General features: G+C 40.6%; 1 protein-coding gene across 3 annotated transcripts in view; it reads right to left on the bottom strand.

Moving 5' to 3' along the window:
• firrm (fignl1 interacting regulator of recombination and mitosis) overlaps window positions 1–17,375 on the bottom strand; it is a 48,228-nt gene extending 30,853 nt beyond the window's left edge. The window contains exons 1-9 of one of the 3 annotated variants that reach the window (XM_078561348.1): window positions 16,902–17,375; window positions 15,476–15,515; window positions 12,565–12,653; window positions 10,897–11,001; window positions 9,612–9,752; window positions 5,775–5,940; window positions 2,863–2,947; window positions 2,368–2,506; window positions 790–879 (exon numbers count right to left, since the gene is read on the bottom strand). In XM_078561348.1, the coding sequence (XP_078417474.1) occupies window positions 790–879; window positions 2,368–2,506; window positions 2,863–2,947; window positions 5,775–5,940; window positions 9,612–9,752; window positions 10,897–11,001; window positions 12,565–12,653; window positions 15,476–15,515; window positions 16,902–16,991 (945 nt within the window). In that variant the 5' untranslated portion in view covers window positions 16,992–17,375. Of the gene's footprint in view, window positions 1–789; window positions 898–2,367; window positions 2,507–2,862; window positions 2,948–5,774; window positions 5,941–9,611; window positions 9,753–10,896; window positions 11,002–12,564; window positions 12,654–15,475; window positions 15,516–16,901 lie in introns of those variants that run through there. The other 2 variants (XM_078561346.1, XM_078561347.1) reach the window with 2 other exon arrangements.
• Between the last annotated feature and the right edge of the window lie 209 nt (window positions 17,376–17,584).

Below are 17,584 nucleotides of genomic sequence, written 5' to 3'. Positions count from 1 at the left end.
TAAGAGTATCTGTCCGAAATCCCTACTCTGTCTCCTGCTGCTCAGCTCATTTTCTAAACCAAGTCAATAATCTGCCTTCAATTCCATGAGCTTCAACTTTAGTTAACAATGTCTTATGAGGGACTTTATAAAATGCCTCTGGAAGTCTATATAATTAACATTAATAGTCAATCCCCTGTCCACTGCTTTAATCATCTCTTCAAAAAACTGAATTAGATTTGTCATTACAAATCCAAACTGGCTCTCTCTGATCAGCTGAAAACTTTCAAGGTGTTACTCTATCCTTAATTATAGGCTCTAGTAATTACTCAACAACAGATGTTAGGTTAAACGCCTACAAATTCCTGCTTCTCCCCTCTCAACTTTCTTAAACAGCGGAATGACATGCACAATTTTCAAATCTAAAGGGACAGTTGCTGAATCAAGAGAGCTTTGGAAGTGTATAGTTAGGAAATCTGCAATGTTCTCACCTACTTCTGCTTAAACACTGGGATGGAAACCATCTGGTCCTGGGGGTTTGTCACTCTTCAATGTTCTTCATTACAGTTATTTTGCTTACACTAATTTTGGTGAGTTCCAATCCCTAATTCAATATTAGTTTCCTTGGGATGCCAGGTATGCTATCCTGTTCCCCTATTATAAATACTGACAATGTAATTATTCAACATGGCCATCAATTCCTTATTTTCAAATACAATATCGCCGTTATCAATTTTCAAGGGACCCATATTGCTCCTGACCAACCAAACATAATTTTAAAAATTAAAACTTGATAATAGCTCGTATTACCTTTACATAATGCACCAGTGTGTTGGCAAAAAAGCGACACAGCTTCATGGTCTTCTGGAAGAGTTTGCAATCTGTACTGTTTGCATTCCCCTGGAGGAAGTGCAGATGCTTAGGAAAATATAAACCTCAATCATTTTACATTAACCCATGAAAGCTCATGTGAAAAAGTTAAGTCTTACAAAAAGTCAGGATTCAAGTACACTGGCTCAAGTTAACACAGATCTCAGCAACAGTTTACAAAAACAGCATAATTTGGCTAAACAGCATGTCTAAAATGCCTAGGGATTTCAAAGTTCCTGTCTGGAGACATTGGGAACGAGTTAGTAATAAGAGACAGCACAATGAGTCAAGATAACAAATAATAAGGAAGGAAACAAGCAGAATACAAGGGATAAATTGCAACAACTTAGGAGGTACAAGAGAACCTGCTGATGTTTCTAAAAAGTATTTTTTCAGATTGTTGGATAACATCAGGAATAAAAGTAGTAAATTTTCTAACAAGTCTGTTGGCTTTTGGAAAACTGATTGAAAAGCAAGAAATCTTGGGGAAGGATGGGAGAAGAGAGAAATGGTTCCAGCTCCTGATAACTACCTGACAACACCTGTTGGAAAGTATGCAAGATTAACTTGGATGTAATACTGTCTTGACAGTCAAACAGTCTGTTGTCACTCAATATTTAAGCACACATATGAGGGACCACGAGTGACTTATCACAGGCTTTTTGGTGCTTATCCTAACATAAGTCAGTTTCTTCATTTTTTTTTTTAAGCACAGCCTAGTTGTACAGGCAGATAGTGGAGAGGAACTGACTGAAATGGAACTGGTGTTCGCACTCCAGATTTTCAAGGACATGTCCCCTGATTTTGAAGGCTGGGTAGGTGGGTGATGACGAGAGAAGTATCACTTTCGCCCCAAACTAAAATCTCCAATGCCTTCCTTGTTCTGCTAAGCCATTCATTAGAATCTAACATATCAGTGTGACTGGGTCAGTTGCAGGATAGGTATCTTTCCTGTTAAGTTTAGCATGCATCTCTCATTTGCCACTTTTACATCTTGCATTACAACTTGTTTTTCCATCAAGCTTGAGTATTGTGTCTGTGCATTATTTGTATCTATAAAAGTTGTAATCCTGGCTGTATAGGAGGAGTGTTCAATCTGCCTTTGATCATAAAAATGGCATACAGTGCCACCAATATCAGCTATTTCGCCAGCAGTGATACTGTTGCTCATGGACTTTGGAAAACTTGCTCCTGAAGTGATTGGAGTTGTCCATTTTTTCCAGTGAGAGTAGCATTACCTTATTGTATATTTTGCCAAAGACAAGGGCTGTCAGTAGGATAAGAGTTACTATACCTGGCAACTCAAGATAGTAACAGCTAAACTCTTTACATCTGTCTATTCTTCCCCCCTCAATCCTGCCTGCATAAAGTAGATGCTCAGCTGTCCTACTTCAGAAAAGGATAACTGAGAATCACTCTTGCAACTGACAATGATTGTGCTGCTGGGCTAAAGTTTCACTGGTCTCCTAAAATGTCACCCATTAGACAAGTTTTGTATTTAAAACCAAGGATTATTACCATTCCTGCAGGTTGGTTCATTTGTTCAGCTAACTGCAAGCATGAGTTGAAAGAATAGAGAATATCGCCACAAAGGCCAGCAACAAGTTCATCATGTGGTAGCTTTGTCTCGATCAATACCCGGTGCTTCACACTTATTCTGGAATAGAATGTCAAGCTGTTACACAAAACATTACAAGTGCGCTTATTTTTCTCTGGCCAACTGAGTGAAAAAGCAAATCAATTTCAAATCAAAGACAGCTACACTTTTATCTCATTCGCTATAGTTAATTGTACACCTTTCCTCTCCATTACCAATGGTCAGAAGTGGCCAGCATTTAATGGGCAAATATCAGTTGGACAGTAACATCTGCTTCAGGATGAAGTATATTTAGAATTGGATAGTGCAAGAATTATCTTTGTAAAATAGCCCAAAATAACAGCACTGGTCTTCTGGAGAAACAGAAATTTAGAAGGAGACAAAGAAAGTGTTTTACCAATGTAGTCGGTACTTACTTAATAAGGAACTTCCATGTGTTAGCATGTAGGGCATGATCCATTTTGGAAATGACTGAACAAATCTTCAAAACATTGTGAACCACTGGAAAATATGAGATAATTAAAAATACGCAAGTTTACAAAATATGCCAAAATGCCACCAAAGATGAGAAATATTTATCTCAGTGATGTCAATATCCAAGAAGCACTGCCATCACCTTAACAACACAACTCAACTGAAGGCAAATTCTCAGAAGTAGCCTTTCAAAACAATATGGCAGATGAAATTTAATGCAGAAAATGTTAAATGGTGCATTTAAATAGGAAGAATGAAGTCAGGCAGTATAAAATAAAGGGCACAATTCTAAAGGAGGTGGCAGGAACAGAGTGACCGAAGGGTGGTGGGGTAGGATGTATATGTGCACAAGTTGTTGCAGGTGGCAGGGCAGGTTGAGAAAGTAGTTAAAAAGGCATGTGAGATCTTGGATTTTATAAATAGAAGCATAAAGTATAAAAGCAAAGAGGTAATGATGAACTAAAAACAAAAAATGCTGGAAAAACTCAGCAGGTCTGGCAGCGTCTGTGTAGAGAGAAACAGAGTTAACATTTCGAGTCCGTATAATGAACCTTTACAAAACACTAGTTCAGCCTCAGCTGGAGTACTGTGTCCAATTCTGAGCGCCATACTTTTGGAAAGATATGAAGACATTGGAGAGGGTGCAGAAAAGATTTATGAGAATGGCTCCAGATATGAGAGATTCAATTAAATGGATAGATTGGAGAAGTTGGCGTTGATCTCCTTAAAGAGAAGATTAAGAGGAGATTTGACAGAAGTGCTCAAAATCAAGAGGGATCTAGACAAAAGTAGATAGAGAGAAGCTACTCGCACCGATGGAGGAGTCAAGAATCAGGGGACACCAATTTAAAGTGAATGGCAGAAATACCAATGGCGACATAAGAAAAAATGTTTTTACACAATGAGTGGTTAGTATCTGAAATGCACTACCTGAGTAAGTGTGGTGGAGACAGAATTGGAGACTTCAAAAGGGGATTAGGTAAGCACCTGAAGAGAAAAAAATTTGCAGGGCTATGGGGAAAGGCAAGTGGGAATAACTGAGTTGCTCTTTCAAAGAGCTGGCATGGACACAATGGGCCAAATGGCCTCCTTCTGTGCTGCAACCATTCTACGACTCTATGATCTTTTAAAATTGATAGTATTAACATTCAGCTCATTATGAAAGGGCTGGAATCACAAATCCTTCTGAATGAATTTATTCCATTTTATTCACAGCTGCTGGTTGGAGTAGGAGGCAATTTCATCCTTGGAATAACTGACAGCAGGAAGGTGTATTCCGAAGTCGATTTTGGCTCACTGGCTAAAGTGACATGATTAATAACACAAAAAAACCTCACAATCACATTGAAATGTACTGGTCATATATCCATACATGTCATTTTTCCAACTCACTGAACGTTGACAAATCAAAAATTAAGTTCAATATAGGTACCCTACTTTGCTGCAATTGTATTTCACAGTTTATTTTGTTATAGTTTCTATTATGCTAAAGAACCTTGGATAAGGAATATTGGGTTGGATTTTTTTGTGAGTAGCGAACAAATGGTGCCAGCACATGCCTACAGATTTTCTACAGGTTTCTGCACAGCAAGTGGTGTCAGACAAACCTCACAGTGCCCTCTACAGGGCATCTGGGAGCTGTGTACCTCCTTTAACAATTCTTCAACCTGATCAGTTAATGAACATCACATAGTAATGAACCAGGAAGTGCAAGTTAGAATAGTGAATTCAATGTCAAATCAGGTACAGAGAATGTGAAATAGAAAGAAAGAAAAATTGAATTAAGAGAGAGCAAGATAAAAAGAGACAAAAGAAAAAGTTTTTTAAAAGTATTTCATTTTTTTTAAAATTTTCAACAATAATCAAAAGCTGATGGAACAAGACACCACATAAATTCATTTTCGTTGCCAGAGAGGTTCTTTCACAGTCACCAAAGCTTCCATGTTATCAAAAAAGCACTCAAACTGGAATAGATAAACTAACTTTTTGTGGCAAGTTTGGTCCACAACTACAACGTCAGTACAGGAATCACACAACGGTCAATGCGTTTGAATGGTCAGTACAAGAATCACATGATGGTCAATGCGTTTGAATGGTCAGTACAAGAATCACACGATGGTCAATGCGTTTGAATGGTCAGTACAAGAATCACACGATGGTCAATGCGTTTGAATGGTCAGTACAAGAATCACACGATGGTCAATGCGTTTGAATGGTCAGTACAGGAATCTCACGACAGTCAATGCGTTTGAATGGTCAGTACAGGAATCTCACGACGGTCAATGCGTTTGAATGGTCAGTACAGGAATCTCACGATGGTCAATGCGTTTGAATGGTCAGTACAGGAATCTCACGACGGTCAATGCGTTTGAATGGTCAGTACAGGAATCACACGATGGTCAATGCGTTTGAATGGTCAGTACAGGAATCTCACGACGGCCAATGCGTTTGAATGGTGAGCCAGACATCGAGATGTCATTTTCATGCAACTGAAGCAGGGGCAGGGAATTTCCGACAGCAACTTTGCACATTCATGTTTAGCTGCGCTTGCCAGAAGTTGCTGTCCAATTTGCCCATAAATAAATTGACGGTGTTAGCTTCACCATTATTTTCACATTGAAATCCAGCCCATTGTCATTCAGGTCTACTGTGATCTCAAACACTGTGAAATAAAGTAACACATATATTGCGAATTGAGGGGTCACCAAAAGCCAAGAAAGGATTTTGAACATGAAGGGGATTAAAAGTACACACAAAAATTCAAATTAGTATAAATATGCATATGCATTTTAAATAGCATGGTAGCTTCCAGAAATAACACACCAAACTCAAAAATAGAATATTCCAAACGCACCTGTCACCATACATGCAACGTCATCACCAGTAGCATCAGCCGATTCCAAAACTATCCGATCCAGGAGTTCCATGAAGCCCTTTTGAAGGGAATATGCTTCCTTAAATAAAGATTGCAACAGGTCCGCAACCAAATGCAAGCGACCACTGTACAAAGTCTCACTGTCCTAAATACAGGTTAAAAGCAGAGCTGTCAGCAAAAGGCCAATCCATGTAAAAGACAGAGTTTAGCATAATGATGAGCAAATGGTTTAAATTCACCACAAATGTTTCAGAATTTGTTTTACACTTGAGTACTTGGCCTGAGGTAGAAACTCAGGGCAGAGTTTAATGCCCTCCCCCATGGTGAGTCTGGTGGTCGTGGGGGCATCAGGTGGAAGGGTGGGGTGCCCCGATTAAGTCTGTGGCAGTAAGACCAGTGGACAGCCTACCCGCCCAGAATTGAGACCTTTAAGTGGGCTATTATGTCCACTTAAGGGACTCATCCTGAACAGTAAACCCTGATGAGGTTGCTTGTGGAATTCTGCTGGTCTCTCATTCAAAAGCACTCAGTGCCTGATTGAAGGACCTGACAGCAGGAAGAGCGGGCCCAGAGAGCCATTCCCCTACCCTTGCTGCCGACATCACTCCCCAGCTATCCCCATCCCACAATCCCCCTCCCAACATCACTCACCTGTGCCTGGGTCCATTGACAATCCTGGGCCTCTGGAGAGTGTAGTACTGGCAGCAGCCACTGCCTCCCCATTACTGAACAATTAACAGCTACTGGCCTCTGATTGGTCAGCAGAATTCTGTTTGCTGGGCTTCCGCCCCTGGGGTTTATGGTCCCAGGGGTGTCCCGCTGCTGCCCTGATAAGTGCCTAACTAGCACTTAATTCAGCATGCCTTCCCCAAAGGAGGCAACGTAGAGCGCTTGCCAGCTCTCCAGCCATTAGGTGAGATCCCAGTCTTCTCCTTTAAATACCACCTTCAAATCTGATTGCAATTTGATATCAAAAAATGTACAGGCATTTGCTAGCCTAAATATACTATGCTGAACAGCAATAGAATTAAAACGTATTATAATCAGCCCAAATGCCAGCTCTTACAGAAGAACTATTCTATTGCCTCCCTTTGACTCTTTCCTGAGAAATAATTATATTGATCCTAGGAGAGGAGAGAAAGACAAAGAAAAAGACACAGAGAAAGGCAAAAACTGACAGAGTGAGAGAGAAAAAAAACCTGTATTTATAGAGCACCTCTAATGTTTTAAAGATGTAACTAACTTACAGAAAATACATTTCTATTCTAGTCAATGTTTCTTTGAGGAAAGGGTGATGATAGCAATTTTAAATGGGAAGAGAAAAGTACCTGGAGAGTAAGGTCTGCTTAAAGTGTCAGCTAGCATGGGACCAGGCAGGTAAAATGGTGATCAGCATTCGTAATGTGAAAAAAAAAAGAACTCCAAGAGGGCATGGGGGAAAATAAAGGATCAAAATACCCAGGTTCAAGGCTATAGGGTATGGGATTGGGTATGTAGAAGGCAGAAGAAGCAGTCCTAGAAAACAGCTAAAGCCTTCTGATACTTTGTTCAGTAATCAGTGTCACCTTTGGTTCAGTGGTAACAATTGTACCTCGGAGAAAGAATATAGAGATTCCAGAAACTTGAACACACATTCTCAGCTGACACCTTAGCTCAGTACTGAGGGAGGGCTGCAGCAAAATGTCATCTTTCAGATGAATGTTTAATTTCTGGTGCCACCTACTTTCTCACATGGACATAAAAAAATCCCATGGCACTGTTTGAAGAAAAGTGGAGAGCAATGAAGAGGGCAGTGGAGACAGGTTCATTGAATATTTTTTAAGGTTGAGCTGGATAGATTTTTGATTGACAAAGGAATCAAAGGGAGCAACAGGGGAGTAGACGTTGAGGTCACAATCAGATCAGCTATGGTCTTATCAAATGGCAGAGTGGGCTCGAGGGGCCAAATGGCCTACTGCTGCCCCTGATTCGTATGTTCATATGTTCGGGAGTAGGCAAGTTCTCCCCATATTCAGGTCAACATTTATTCCTCAACAATCACCACAGAAACAAATTATCTGCTCATTTATCTCAACGCTGTTTATGGGACCCTGTTACATGGAAACTGATTGATACATACGAACAAGCAGTAGGCCATTTGGCCCCTTGAGCCTGTTCTACCATTTAATAAGATCATGGCTTATCTCATAGTAACCTCAAATCTGCATCCTGCCTAACCTCGATAACTTATCACTCCCTTGCTTATTAATTTATCCAACTCTACCTTAAAAATATTCAAAGACTGTGCTTCCACTGCCTTTTTAGGAAGAGAGTTCCAAAGACTCACGACCCTGAGAGAAAACATTTTGCCTCATCTCAGTTTGAAATGAGCAACCCCTTATTTTTGATGGGTGGCCCCTAGTTCTAGATTCTCCCAAAAGAGGAAACATCCCCTCCACATCCACCCTGTCAAGACCCCTCAGTATATATGTTTCAATCAAGTCCCCTCTTATTCTTCCAAACTCCAGCGGATACAAGCCTAGCCTGTCCAACCTTTCCTCATAAGACAACCATTCCAGGTATTAGTCTGGTAAACCTTCTCGAACTGCTTCCAGCGCATTTACATCCTTCTTGATATAAGGTGACCAATACTTTACACAGTACTCAAGGCGTGGTCTCACTAGTGCTCTGTATAACTGAAGCATAACCTCCCTACTTTTTTATTCAATTCCCCTCACAATAAATGATAACATTCTATTAGCTTTCCCCTAATTACTTGCTGTACCTGCATACTAGCCTTTTGCAATTCATGCACTAAGACACCTAGATCCCTCTGCATCTCAGGGTTCTGCAATCTCTCACCATTTAGATAATATGCTTCTCTTTTATTCTTGCCAAAATGGACAATTTCACAATTTCACACATTATGCTCCATTTGCCAGATCTTTGCCCACTCACTTAACCTAACTATATCTTTTTGTAGCCTCCTTATGTCCTCTTCACAAATTACTTTCCTACTTATCTTTGTGTCATCAGCAAATTTGGCAACCATCCCATCCATCCTTTCATCCAAGTCATTTATATAAATTGTAAACAGTTGAAGACCCAGCACTGAATCACTGTAACACACCACTCGTTACATCTTGCCAACCTGGAAAAGACCCATTTATGCCTACTCTCTGCTTCCTGATAGCCAGCCAATCTTCTATCCATGCCAATATGTTACCCCCTACACACTGAGCTTTTATTTTCCACAATAACCTTTGATGCGGCACTTTATCAAATGCCTTCTGGAAATCTAAGTACAGTATGTCCACCGGTTCCCCTTTATCCACAGCACGTGTTACTTCCTCAAAGAACTCCAATAAGTTGGTTAAACATGATTTCCCTTTCACAAAACCATGTTGTCTCTGCCTGATTACCTTGAACTTATCCAAGTGCCCTCCTATAGCTTCTTTAATAATAGGTTCTATGTATAGCTTCTAGTTCCCTATATCACAAAAGGGACAAAACTTCAAACTTTTAGCTTTTTAGAGTGCTTTGGGAGATCCAGTGGTCATGTAATAACTACATAAATGCAAATTATTTCTCAAGTCAGTCTTAAAGGGGATTACTAAGCTTTTCTGGCATTTTTTGTCTTTACTTTAAATTTTCAGCAGCTGCAGTGTTTTGATTTCTGTAAAACAAACATCATTTACCTCCCTACCCACCAGAAAGGGAGCAAAATCCACTCAAAGAGGATGATATTCCTGATGCCAGTTCAAGAGCACCCTCATAAATAGGGAATGACCCAAATAGAAAATAAAACATTTCTGTAGTCAATTTCATGTATTTCACCTTGCAGTGATTGAAGGTATTCTGAAGGACATGGAAGACAGCCAAGGATAGTGAATGGATGCTTGCCAAGGTCAAAGCCTCCTCAAATGTGCACATATGATGAACAATATTCATCAGAACTTCCAAAAGCTGAACCTGAGACTGCATATAGAAAACAACAGGAATTATATTAGCAATTTATAGATGCAAGTGTGCAGGTCGATCACAAACTTTGTTTAGAAAACATTCTATTTTGCAAGTACTAAAGACAAATTAACAATATTCAGTTTCTCCCTCGGTCTTTGAGGTACGAGTAGAACTAATAAAAATGACTAGTACAATTTTATTATTTACCAGACTGCGCTTAACCGCAGCTTAATTAATATTCCAAATCATTTTACAGTGGGAAATTATTAAAAGGAAGTTTATAAAAATAATATTGCACCAAGCCATGGCACAAAAGATTCCATTCCCGGTTCCTCATTATGCTAATTTTTGGGCATGTTAGGTTTCAAATATAAGACAGCTAAGGTCCAATTCAACTCTGCCCTTAGCTATTTCAGAGGCATTCATGGAGTACATGTGGTACTGTAATTATTTTTACTTCCTACACTTGTCTGCATTAAATTTTATCTGCCATTATTGTGTTTTTACTTATTTTGTCCAACTATAATTTCTGAGCTGCCTCCTGCAATTTCACTGCCTTCCTAGTTTGATATAATCTTCAAAATTGGCTGCTTTGCACGAGTTTCTCATTCCAAGTAACTTATGTAAATTAGAAACAGTAATTGTACAAGCGTTGAATCATGGGGCACCTCATTCAATATTTCCACCCACTCTGGCACAACCAGTACATGTTTTCCACCCTTCAGCCATTTTTTTTTCCATTCTAAGGGTTTACCCAAAATCCTCACAGTTTGAGTTTAACAAATAGCATTTAGCGTGAAACTTTTTCAAATGCCTTTTGAATAGGTACACAACATTACAGGCTTTACTACAGTCCACCTGAGTTGTCACTTCCACAAAGGAGTCGATTAAATTGGTCAATCAGGATCGTTCCTTCTGAATCCACATTGACTACTGTTTACTATGCTTTTATTATACAGGTAATCCTCAAGTTTACTCCTGACAATCAGATCTATTATTTTACAGAATGGAAGTTAAACTAACAGCTCTATAGTTGCTTGTATTTGAACTCAATCCTTCAGTGGTTCATTCACATCACTAGTGTCACTTACAGAAACTTGCAAATATAAAATGAAGATTAATAATAAAAAATAACCATTTGAACTCTAAAGGGTCCTACCTGTATAGTGTTCCTCAGTGCTGCCTGCAGATCAGTGCTCTGACTGGACAGCCCTCCTGCCTGCTGGGATAACTTATTTGCAAGCTCATCAAACAAAGTGATTACCTAGCAGGAAGAAAACCATCATGGATTTTATCTTTCAGCTGGGGAATGATTTGTGATCACTGAAGCTAAAAGAATGAGGGGAAATAACCTTATTTATTTCTTGTACCATTTTTTAGGTTAACAGTTTGAAATTTTCAAGAATTTTTTGACTTGTGAAGTAGAAAGCAGTTGCTTAGTGTTGCTTAATTGTTAAAACTCTTGCCCACTACTCATTTTGTATCTTGAGCAAACCCCGATATGCCAGTTGGACTCAAATAGTATTGCTGTAAATAGGATACCAGATATAATATTATGCACTTGATGCATTTTGGGAGGACTAACACCGCAAGGGAATACACAATAGTAGGACCCTAGGAAGTACAGAGGATCAGAGGGACCTTGGTGTACGTGTCCAGAGATCACTGAAGGCAGCAGCACAGGTAGATAAGGTGGTAAAGAAGGCATATAGGATACTTGCCTTTATTAGCTGAGGCATAGAATATAAGAGCAGGAGGTTATGTTGGAGCTGTATAAAACACTAGTTAGGCCACAGCTGGAGTACTGTGTACAGTTCTGGTCGCTACACTATAAGAAGAATGTGACTGCACTGGAGAGGGTGCAGAGGAGATTCACCAGGATGTTGCCTGGGCTGGAGCTTTTCAGCTATGAAGAGAGACTGGATAGGCTAGGGTTGTTTTCCTTCAAGCAGAGAAAGCTGAGGGGGAACCTGAAAGAGGTATACAAAATTATGAGGGGCATAGATAGGAAGAAACTTTTCCCCTTAGCGGAGGTGTCAAAACCAGGGGGCATAGATTTAAGGTAAAGGGCAAGAGGTTTAGAGGGGATTTGAGAAAAAACTTTTTCACCCAGAGGGTGGTTGGAATCTGGAACACATTGCCTAAGAGGTTGGTAGAGGCAGGAACCTTCACAACATTTAAGAAGTATTTAGGTGAGCACTTGAAACGCCATAGCATACAGGGCTATGGGCCAAGTGCTGGAAAATGGGATTGGAATAGATAGGTGCTTGATAGCCAGCAAGGACACGGTGGGCTGACGGGCCTGTTTCTGTGCTGTATAACTCTATGACTATGACAATTCCTAGAGATTGCACTATTGCCCTTTAAATGTAACATACCATACATCAAAGGAAACTAAAAACATTATGGTCTGAGTTCTTCAATAGCTATCCAATGAGTAAATTGGGCACAGTGAACAGGTAAGACCATGGTTTGCTCCCTGGACCATGTTAAGCCAGCTCATTTCAGCCTGGATGGTGGTGAAGGGGTCTCACTGCCCTTATGTTAGGGAGGGGGGTCAGCCAGGGCTCTCTCCATTACCAGCCAGTGAACCCCATGAAAAATGAACATGTAGAAGTCAGGTGAGGACCTATGAAGGAACATTCTGTCAACACACATATGAATTGATGGTCATTTGGTCCCTATGGAACAGTGCTCGAGCAGAGTGAACACCACTAGTGAAGAAAATTGGCAGAATGAAACAAAATTGGTTACATGTTTTTGAAATTATGCTTTTAAAAGTAATTACAACAAATAAACATGTAATCAAAATGGAAAATTTACATACCGGGGGTAATGCTTGAGAGAAAAAGGTCTGTTCTATCTCAGCAAGGCTGATGTGAGGCAGAAACTTGTCTGTGAGAATCTTCAACACTCCTTTAAAAATAAATTAAGAGGCATTCGGCCAACACTCTATGGAGTTAAGAAGAATGAGAGATGATCTCATTGAAACATACAGGATTCTGAATAGACTCGGCACTGAGAGGTCGTTTTCCCTGGCTGGGGAATCTAAAACATAGGACAGGGTCTCAGGATAAGGGATCAATCATTTAGAACTGAGAAGAGGAGACAGTTCTTCACTCACAGGGTCATGAACATTTGGAATCGTCTACACCAGAGGGTTGTGGATGCTCCATTGTTAAGTATATCTAAGGCTGAGATAGACAGATTTTTTAGTCGAAGGCAATCAAGGCATATGGGGAGTGGGCAGAAAAGTGAAGTTGAGGCAGATCAGACATGATTGCACTGAATGGCGGAGTAGGCTCAAGGGGCCTTATGGTCTACTCCTGTATCTATTTCTTATGTTCTTATGAAAGTTTACTAATCAGAACAGATGTGATGCAGATGGAGATGGAGGCTTCACGGAAGGCTGGGTGGAGAGTATCCAGGCAGTTGTGGTAACATACACTTGTAATAGATATCTGTGAAATCCTATTAATGAAGATACAAAAAGCAGAGAACACCAGGAAGGGAAGAGTCAGAATTTGATTATTTAAGGTGGAGATGGGTGGGGGGTTGGGGGGGATTATGATGTATGGAAATTGGACCCAAAATTAATGAAAGTCTAAAAGATAGTGCAGGAGCAGAAGTAAGCCTGAGTAGGGCTGAATAAACCGTACAAAAAGATAATTGTGGATAGATTTGGGTTCCCATTGAAACACCTTTTATTTGAAAGAAGTGAATGGAATTAAGGGCAACATTTTCCCCCCTGGGGGGGGGGGGGGGGGGGGGGGGAGGAAGTGCGGGAGTAGCCACGGGCTGATCAGCGCCCCCGGTCGGGGAGCCGCCATTTTTCATTGGTGGCCCAATTAAGGCCCGCCCAGCATGACATCTGCCAGGAAGCACTATGCGCTCCCTGTGCAGGCGGTGGGGGGAGGGGGGTGTGTGATTCCCTCAGCCGGGAGTGTGCTCTTTCGCGCATGCGCACAAATCTTCCTGAGGCAAAGTGCTGCCTCAGGGAGTTCGTCTCCGATTTGAAACTTTAAATGAAAGTATTTAAAAAGTTTCCCTGCCATGTCCCCTCATGTGACACTGTGGTTGAGGTTTCATGCTTTTTCCGAGGCCCGCCTGGGCACCCAGCCTGCCCGCCAACCTTAAGGTTGGATGGGCAGGTACATCAATCAGGTTAATTACTTTTTTAATGGCCTTAATAGGCCATTGACAGTTCGGCAGGCGCACAGCCAATTTAGCTGTGTGCCTGCCGACCTGAAAATCTAAATGATGCAGGGTGACGTCGGGACACACGCCCGGCATATCCCCGCATCATTTTATGCGTCGGTGAGCGGGCCTCCAGATAGGTCACAAAGGGTAGTCATGCAGGAGGGGGACTGGCCATTTTCTGTTTGAAGGAACAAAGAATATGGAGGTGCGTCCAGGATGAAAAGGAGGAAAATGGGGCCAGAGAAATTGTCAGAGGCCATCAGAGATATAGGTGAGTAAGTACAGAGGAAATGATCAAGTCAGTTTAATGGGACAGGAGCAGGCTGGAACAACTGATCTACAGCAACAATTATGCTAGTGTATCTTGTGGAGGAGATAGAAACAGGCTGTGCAGGGTTTGAGAGGTATGAGATCAGCTGTGGGAGGGAGAGAAGATCTCTAGAGATACAAGGTGTATTGCAGTACAATAAATCATCTACTAATTTTGCTTACTCTCGTAAAATGTATGGATTTTCTAATTATTTCAAATAACAAAGTACACAGAAATCTAATTCTGTGTAGAAGTACCAGATGCTTCTCATGAAAGAAGTCTGTAGTTCATGTTCACCTATATATTTTATATACACAAACAAATTATGATGATTTGCACTGAAGTACATATCTCAACCAGTATTATACAACTATGTGGCCTCCTGCCCCATCACCAGTGACTCTAGTCTCCATCACTGAACTAGTCTCATTCAGAGTCCTTATGCTTATTGATTATTATTAATTATGGATTAGCATGGTTTTGACAGTTGGAAGATACATGCCAGATGCTGGATAATTCTATAGCAAATTCATACACTGCAGCAGCCAACTGCTACTAATTTTCCAGTCTCTGAGCCTGCTCACTCCATAATCAAAGAGGAAACTCACCTTTAAACAACTGTTATTCATAAACAAAAACACAAAATGCTGGAAAAACTCAGTAGCTCTGATAGCACCCGTGGAGAGAGAAACAAGAGTTGACGTTTCAAGTCTGCATGACTCTTCTTCAAAGCATACGGACTCGAAACGTCAACTCTGTTTCTCTCTCCACAGGTGCTGTCAGACCTGTTGTTTTTACAACATTTTCCGTTTTTGTTTCAGATTTCCAGCATCTGCAGTATTTTGCTTTTAGCTTATTCGTAAAACCTGTTCAAGGAATATGGGGTGTGGGCAGGAAAATGGAGTTGAAGCCCAAGATCACCCCTGGTCATATTGAATGGCAGAGGTGACTCAACGGGCAGTATGGTTGACTCCTGCTCCTTTCGCATGATCTTCTGACATGCGTTGAGCTTTCACAACTAGAATGAATCAGCCTCAGAGAAGTTGTGAAGGACTTTAGAAGTAAATTAACATTTAGATGGAAAGGAGCAGAGTATTTTGTATTGAAAGTTGTCCTCCCTACAATATTTTCTTTAACTGTTAAGCATTTAAATGGAAAGTAACATATAGGCATTATTTCAACTATACAGAAAGAAAGAAGGCTATTAGCACATATAGTCAGTACTTACGTAATTGTTCACTATTGCTCTCGCTACATTGATATATACAGTAACTGTCGTTAAAGAGAATATCACTAATAAAGCATAAATCATTGATAATTTCATCCAAGTAATTACTATGTAAAATTACCTACAGCTGGGAACTGCAACAAAATATATCATAGTTAAATGTAAGATCACAAGTAATAGAAACAGGAGTAGGCCAATCGGCCCATTGAACCTGACCCACCATTCAATCAGGTCATGGTTGATCTGGCTGTGGCCTTAACTCCACTTTCTTTCCTGCCAGCCACCACCCACCATAATCCTTGCATATCCATTTCAACCATTCAATATGGAAGACCCACGATGGTGCAACATCGCACACTACATCGGTTTCAAAGAACTAATTGCAGAATCCAACTCTGCACTGCTCAAAGCATGTAACAGCGCTTCAGGAAGTATCACATACCCCTTTACAGGTTAAGGATGAGTGTGACTCAAGGGGGCAGTTGCTTTGGCTGCCTGCCTCTCAGCCACAGTCTTGTCCATAGCCAGGTGACCTTGAAGAGGGAAAATGCAGCCTCTGTTGGCAATCAGAGTCTTTTACAACTGGTAAACATCGCTTGGGCATTGATTGTCATTTGATAGATAACCAAATACCAATTTAGTTAAAATCTTCATTAGTTTGATTAAACCCTATTAGATTACTCTTTAGTAGCATCCTCTTAAAAGGGGCACTTGTGCATACTGATTTCTTACTCTCTAGTGCCACTGTTACAGGTCTAATTAAAGAAAGGCTGCCCCTTGGTCTGGCCAACAAACAGAGCTTAGCTCCAATACAATCTAAGGACCGAATTAAGAGGATAATCCTGGAGAGCAAAAATAACCCCTGGCACAAACTAATTACCAGGTTTGCTACATTACAAGTATCTTCACTTTCCAAGTATTTCATTGGCTGCAAAGCATCCAGTAGTTGTGAAAAGCACTACAACATAAAAGTGCAAGTCTTTCCTTCTTTAAACTTAAAGCAAGATACAAACTGTACGATAACTATGTTATGCAACTACCAGTGGTATTAATATAAAACGGTTTCCGGTGTCAAAGTGACTCCAAAACACACAGAAATGGGACAATGTTATCTTCTTTACTCCAGTGTCAGGTTGTATTCTAACTCAAGACTTTGGCTGCATTATAACATTATAATTACAGTTGAATTTCCTTTGCCATGCCCAAAGATGGTCCTGGTCAAGATTTCCATAATTTATAATAAATTTTATCCCACAATTCATTACTTATCAGATATCTTATTTTATTAAATGTGTATTACCTCATTTTAATTAAGGATACTCACTTGTTAACTTTGCCATAATGTTTACTAGTAACTTACTATTTATCAGTTCTGGCAACAACAAATCAATAGAACACAACTGCAAATAAAATAGTTAAAGGATATGATAAGGTCAGGGAGAACAGGTTCCATCTTCTTCTTGCACATCTCCTCATTCCACTGGCAGACCTCTTCTAATAAACAATTCCGGGACATCTTAAAAGTTTATGTCACTTTGAAGATACTCCAGGTTAAAGAAAAGGCAGAGAGTGTAGTACGTACTCTTCGCCGGGAGAAGTCAGAAATAAAGTTTGCAAATATCTGACATTTCAACAACAGTTGGACATCCACATGAAGGCCTGGTCCCGGGGCTGACACCGCGGGGTTATCATCAATAAACAGCCACTTCTGTCCAAAACACTAAACCAGCCATCAAATCCAACACAGCCCCAGCTTTATTCTCACTCCGCTATTTCAGAGTGGTCTTGTGCCAGTTGGTATTTTATATGTAGGTGCAGTATTGTGTTGAGTTAGATGAACGCAGTTCCCAAATTCACGCTCCAAACAAACCCCCCAATTGCTTCCCCGCCACCAGCGCAACCGAGTGCGCATGTGCGCGGACTGCCAGCCCTCGGCCGCTTCCGGACCGCGCATGTGCAAAGTCAGTCCTCATCCTTTTGTGAAAATCTTGCACTCAGCCCTTAACTGTGTTGAGACAACTGATTAACATGGAGCAGTTGCATCCGACTTAACTTCACTGCATGCTTCAAACTGCACTGTGCAGGGTCTGCAGCTCTTGGAACTGTTAA

Source organism: Cetorhinus maximus, chromosome 17 (genome assembly GCF_964194155.1).
Source record: "Cetorhinus maximus chromosome 17, sCetMax3.hap1.1, whole genome shotgun sequence".
NCBI lineage: Eukaryota > Metazoa > Chordata > Chondrichthyes > Lamniformes > Cetorhinidae > Cetorhinus > Cetorhinus maximus.
The sequence above is the reverse complement of the archived record's forward strand: the minus strand, read 5'-3'. Positions and strand labels throughout refer to the sequence as shown.